At 36.7% G+C, this 6,000-nt stretch overlaps 1 protein-coding gene across 1 annotated transcript in view; it reads left to right on the forward strand.

The window, feature by feature from the left end:
- The window catches only part of ARHGAP42 (Rho GTPase activating protein 42), a 140,790-nt gene extending 134,790 nt beyond the window's left edge, over positions 1 to 6,000 (forward strand). The window contains exons 23-24 of the mRNA XM_014886584.2: positions 4,638 to 4,717; positions 4,935 to 6,000. Coding sequence (XP_014742070.1) covers positions 4,638 to 4,717; positions 4,935 to 5,023 — 169 coding nt within the window. The 3' untranslated portion in view covers positions 5,024 to 6,000. The remainder of the gene's footprint in view (positions 1 to 4,637; positions 4,718 to 4,934) is intronic.

Below are 6,000 nucleotides of genomic sequence, written 5' to 3' on the forward strand. Positions count from 1 at the left end.
CAAGCTCTCCCCTGTTGTTCCTTCAGAGCCTGTACCACCTGTATCTGTATATAAAAAGCATGTAAGAAGCAAAAATCTGACAAAAGAAAAAGTAGCAGTTTGGTAATGGATGTGGAGAGCAGATAACAAAGCCAAAAACGCTGAAAGGCTGAATAACTCCTATACTTCAGCCTTCATAAGAAGGCAGAAGAGCAACAGGAGCAAGAAGAATGGAAAATGAGAAAGAGGAAGAAATCAGAAGTAGCTCAGCTGTTCTTTTAGTGCTGTTTAAGTCTGAGTATGATTTTGCAATTCAGAGCCAGCTCTTATTTAGCTGCATTTTATGAACATGCGGGCTGATTTAAAACCATAGAATAGCCTTTTTTTTTTTTTTTTTTTTTGCTCCAAAGTATGTAGAAATTATGATAATTACAACTTGATCATGCAGTAGAAAGGCCTCCTGTATTCATAACTCTGCTAATGTATTCAGGGCCGAGTGCAAGGCAGAGAAACTATTTTTAAGCTGCCTGGTTTGATACCAGAAATACTCAAGTCAAGACAGTGTTGGACTCTCTGCATGGGTAATTTACCCTGCTTAGATAAATTTTAAGCTGCTGCTTACCTATGCACTGTAGAATGTAAGTAACTTCTTCCCTGCTTGAAGCACCTGTTGCCTGTTGTGGTCTTTTGTACAGATGGCAGATCAAAAGTATTTGTTTGCATGGCTTTGCAGTCTCACATTGTTTTCTGTATTCCAGCAGGTAATTCTGCACTTGGTATTTTACTGCCTCAGTGGTCGGTCTGGTCCTACTTAATTCCTTCTTCCACACAGTGTTTACAACCCTGCTTTCTGACTTTATATGATGCAACAGGTCTATAATGAGTGTGTGTGTCCTCTTTTTTAATGCATTGTTTGACCTATTTTCTCTCCTTTTATACATGAGTATGTGCTCCTGTAACACTAAAGAGTTTTTCTAGTCAGAAATACAACAAGAGACCACAGTACATGTGTTAGAATTGGACAGGGAAGACCAAAATTATATGCCCTGTCCAGCCTGTGCTCTCTTTCCAATTACAGAGTTACTTTGACTTCTGTCTTCCTGTTTCCTGATTTGAAGTTTGTTATTCATCAGTCTCCCTCACTGTGGTATTAAGCCGCTGTGCACACTGAGACGAGTCTCTGTCACTAATCTAGTATGCACTTGAAAGAGATGAAGGATTTTTCTTACTGTTTCCACAAACACTGCAGTTAGAGAAGTCAGTCAGGCCTGAGGTCTGTTTATTTCAGCTTCTGTACAGAAATGCACCAACACATAGTCCCCAACTCTACATAATCTTGGCTTTAATTTAGAGGTGCTCAGAAAGTCAGGTCTCCTGAAGTGGGAAACTGCATTAGAAGAAGAATTTTCATTAGAAAAATGGGAAGGAGTAGGTGACAGCAAAAGGCTTAACCTTTCCAGCAGGATCTCTAGGTGCCATGCTGGGACTTCAATAGGAGCAGACTGATGTTTTGAAGCTCTCTGGACCCATGCTCCCTTCCCAACCTTATGATTAAATATTCTTTTCTAGTCGTTCTTCTGTTTTTATTTTCATGCTATGTTTTTGCATTTCCTAAAACACCTGGAATGCCTTGCTCAGACCAGGCCAGTGTTTTGAGTCTGCCATCTCCAGAGCTCTATAAACCTTTCTTCTTCCTGTAGGATAGTATTAACTGGTGAGTCATCTGAGAGAGATTCATATGTTTTTCCTCATTTATTCCTCTTCTGGCTTTGTCTTGCCAGACTGAAAAGTCATTAGGGCTACAGCATAGTTTTAAAGCTTGTTTATCTTTCAAAATAGTTATTTTACTATTATTATTAGAGCCTCAAGTATTGTTGACTGCATAGTCAAGCAAAAGAATTTATGATCTGATGAGTAATGATCATTTGACTGCTAGTATATTTATAATTTTGGACTCAAAACAACCACAATAGGAAGTAAGGAAATGGAAAATTTTTCCCATCTGTAATCTACCTAGTAAGGTCATGGAAAGAAGGAACTTCTAGGAAATGTGGGTAACATTTTCTGAAGTTGCTTTTTTTTCCTCTGCCCTAAACAACATGAATCACACTCCTCTCAGGTTATTAGTATCATCTTAAAAGATCAGTAATAGATGATGGGGATGTTATCAGGTGCTTTTTAACAACCTTGTTTCTAGGGAGAACAGCATTAACACCATCCATAAGAATGTCCATTTTCATAATCACAAACAAAATGCCCAAGAACCTGCAAGCTCATTTCAGGAGCAGTGCCTCCAAATGGAAAGGGTTGAATATGAGAGCCTAAATAATCAAATCAAGTGTGGAGGCAGTAACCAGATGCTTGAAAATTGCTCCAGAATAATCAGTAAATTTTCTTAAATGTGTCACTCTTTATACCATCCCAGATGGTTTGTAGATAACTTTGGGGTGTAATTGCTCTGTCTCAAGAGAAAGGTAGTGTGAAGAATCCTATCATTCATTGGCTTTTGAGAAACTGGCTTCTTGTGTTTTTCTATCTGTGTAAAAGTCAAGTGCTGAGAACCTTTCTCTTTCCATAGGAGATGATTTTAAAGGTCTTTTCCAACCTTAGAAACTCTGTGGTTGTATAATTCTAAGACAGAATCTATGTTTTCTTGTCTTTTTTTATTTTTAAGGTAAGCATAATTGGATCAGATAAAATTGGAGGTTGAGAACAGAATAGCTTATTAGACATTAGATAATAGAGGAGAAAATTGCATTAGTTTCTTAACTATTTCTAAGGGCAATAAAAACAACATGTCATATTTCAAGAATGACTTAAGAAATTCTGCCTCACATTTAAATATTGCCTTAAATGTCTTTTGTCAGTATTACTCAGGTGTCTCATTATTAACACAGGTACCTGGCTTGATAGTCAAATTATTCAGATTTGACATAATCTCTGTGCTTTGGTAAATTCATTACCTACTACTTTGTGTTCATCACAAATACAGCAATCTTTAACAGTTACTCTAGTGTTTTACATGAGTAAAATCCGTGATTATACCACACAGGGTTTGCATAACAAGGGGTGGTGCCAGGGTCAACCCATCCCAACAGGCTGTTTTGTCACAGTGTTACTGATTTGGGTCAGGATAATTAGAACACCTGTAGTGCTCTCTGTAAACTTTGAGGAAAAATGAGATTAAATAATTTTAGTTTATGTGTGACCTTCAATGAAGTTATCTAAACTCCTTCCGTATATACATTAGGTAGATTATTATGTGTAAATTTGTATAGATTATACAGAGTAATAAATCAAGACACCTGTCTTGTCTAGTGTAGATGGCAAACTCTTCACATTCGGTGGCACCAGGGAGTTCTTTTGGAAAAAAACTCTGCTCAGAGCAGTCTACACCAGCCAGAGAGCAAGCTAACCTTTAAGCAAAGTGAACAAACAGGGTTCCAGTGCTCAACTTGTTTTAGTAAGCTGATGAGACGTAACCAGAATGACAGTACTAAAAATCAGAAATGTTTCCAGGGCACTGAAAACAAACTGCCCCGTGGATATTGTTCCTGATCTCCTCTGAAAATCTCATCCTGAGAATGTAGCCCTTGAGGAGTCATCAGTTCTCTTAAGATGAAGGCAAAACATGCCATTTAGTCCAGTCATAAGTCAGAGAACCAACAGCGAAACTTTTTATTCAGAGGGAGAAATCATCTCTGGAAAACTTTCACATAAAAACTGCAGAATATGTCCATCCACTCTCCTACCCTTTTAAAGGTTCAAATGAATGATGATAATGCTTATGATGTGGCACTGGTAATTAATCTATCATGCAACTCCTTTATCTCAGTATTTTGAGAGAAAGACATGATAGATTAAATGCCACTTGCATACACACTCTCAAAAAGTATGCAGAAAATTTTAAACTTTGCCACAGGTCACATATTGGGTTATTGAGATAAATCCTAGCTAGAAGGAAACCTCAGTTGGCAATTGCCCATCATAGCATGCAAAGGTGAAATCGTCAACAAGTTCATCTTCACTTAATGTAGTGTGGGTTTAAAGAAATTCAGAAAAATTGGTAGCTCATGTAAAATTGTTCTGAATGTGTAACTTAAAGTATTAGGTAATTAGTATTAGTATTAGGTAAAATGCAGGAATCTAAAGAGAAGTCCTAATTTTCATCTTCATGTTCAAACCCTCATTTTGTACTTTGTAGAATCATAGTGTAGACCCCGAGAGATGATTTTTTCAGTCCTCCTCTTAACCACCACAACCTATTAACAATACTTTCAGGTCAAGGTTTTAGACCTTTAATGACTTGATGATCACTTCTGAATTTGTCTCCAGGCACTCCAGGCTTGCTTCAAACAGGATGCTCATTTCAGTACTTATTTGAATGACAACTTCATTTTAAGAGTTCCACATTATATTCCTGTTTAAATATCTGAGTGGCACGTCAGTCTCTTCTCTGCAATAGTATGCTTGTTAACTCCAGTAAACTTGAAGTTATTATCTGCTATAACTCTACTCCTCTGAACTGCTGTGTAACCAGTCATTATCATATAGCATTTGTATATCTGCTTATTCCTATACTTCCCAAATTTTAATTTCCTTTATACCTTTATCTTTGTTATCTCATTTATTGCAAGCCTGAATTTTTTTTCTTTCAGACAAGCAAAAGCCATGTATTCCTGTAAGGCTGAGCATAGTCATGAGCTGTCTTTCCCACAGGGGGCAATATTTTCCAATGGTAAGATCTGTTTTACATTGACTTATATATCAAAAAAGAACCTATAAAAAACTGAACCCTATCACAAAATGGGAGCATAATTCCCTTTTTAGCTCTCAGGTTTTGCCCTGATTTTTCAAGTGCTCTTGAAAAAATACTATCTAAATAAATATATGTAGCATGTATGGGATTTGTAACAGTGTATATGTTTTAACAGTGTGTATATGTTTTTTTGCAGTGTACCCGTCAGTGGAACCAGGCTGGTTAAAGGCAACTTATGAAGGCAAAACAGGACTAGTTCCTGAGAATTATGTTGTCTTCCTCTAGTAATCTTTAGTGGACAGCAATATCTTCATGGTATCCATGGTAACAAATAATAAGCACTATGATTTTTATCTGACACAGATATGGGATCAGCCCCTTAGCTGAGTGGTAGATTTCCTTCAGATGCTGCAGGTTACAGAGCTCCCTGCCAACGGAACAGAATGTGATGAAACAGTTAACAGTTTCTGTGCTGAGGATGGTACTCTGTTTAAATAACTTCCATTGTTTGCAAAAGGTTGTTCTGTTCTTCTTTTATGGGTAAGGAACACTAGAGCAATAAAAAAGAAAAAAAAACAAGCTATTTAGCTGCAGACTTTCAAGTCCGAGGATGTTGCTCACAGAAGTGTGAAGAGTAGAGGCAATGCACTCTATGACATTTCTTATAATCTGTGGTTTTTAATATGGAAAATCGTGGACTTTTTCATTATGTAAGTACTGCTCCTATTGTGATCTGAATGCTCCCTTAGAAAACTTGATTCTCAAATTGATCCTAATCATTTCAAATAAGAAATTACCTTACCGTAAATCAGAAGTTGGAACTTCTGATAGTCATTGAGTTACAATATGGTATAGAATTTATACAACTGATAATATCAGTTTAAACACTGCCTGTGCAGTGAGTGCTCATTCAAAATGTGATATGTTTAATGAATGTTTCATTCAAATACTTACTAGATTTCTTTCCTGCTTTCTATATCAGCATAGATAATATTAGCAACTTTTATTTCAATGATAACCATCATCTGGAAGATATTCTCTCTGTGTCTCAGAACATCTGTAGAAAACAAGGAGATGCTGAATCTGGACTGATTGGTAGTCATGTGAAGTGAGTAGTGAAAAACAGCAGTATGTTTTGAAACCTGAGATAAATTGTAACTCATTCTTTTTCCGTTGCAAGTTAGACAAATGACCTGTGAACTAGCCAATTTTAAGCTATGAATGCTAAAAGCTCCATGTAGCAATAAAATTACTTAGTGGTA

The sequence above is a fragment of the Sturnus vulgaris genome, chromosome 2 (assembly GCF_052056855.1).
Source record: "Sturnus vulgaris isolate bStuVul1 chromosome 2, bStuVul1.hap1, whole genome shotgun sequence".
Classification (NCBI taxonomy): Eukaryota; Metazoa; Chordata; class Aves; order Passeriformes; family Sturnidae; genus Sturnus; species Sturnus vulgaris.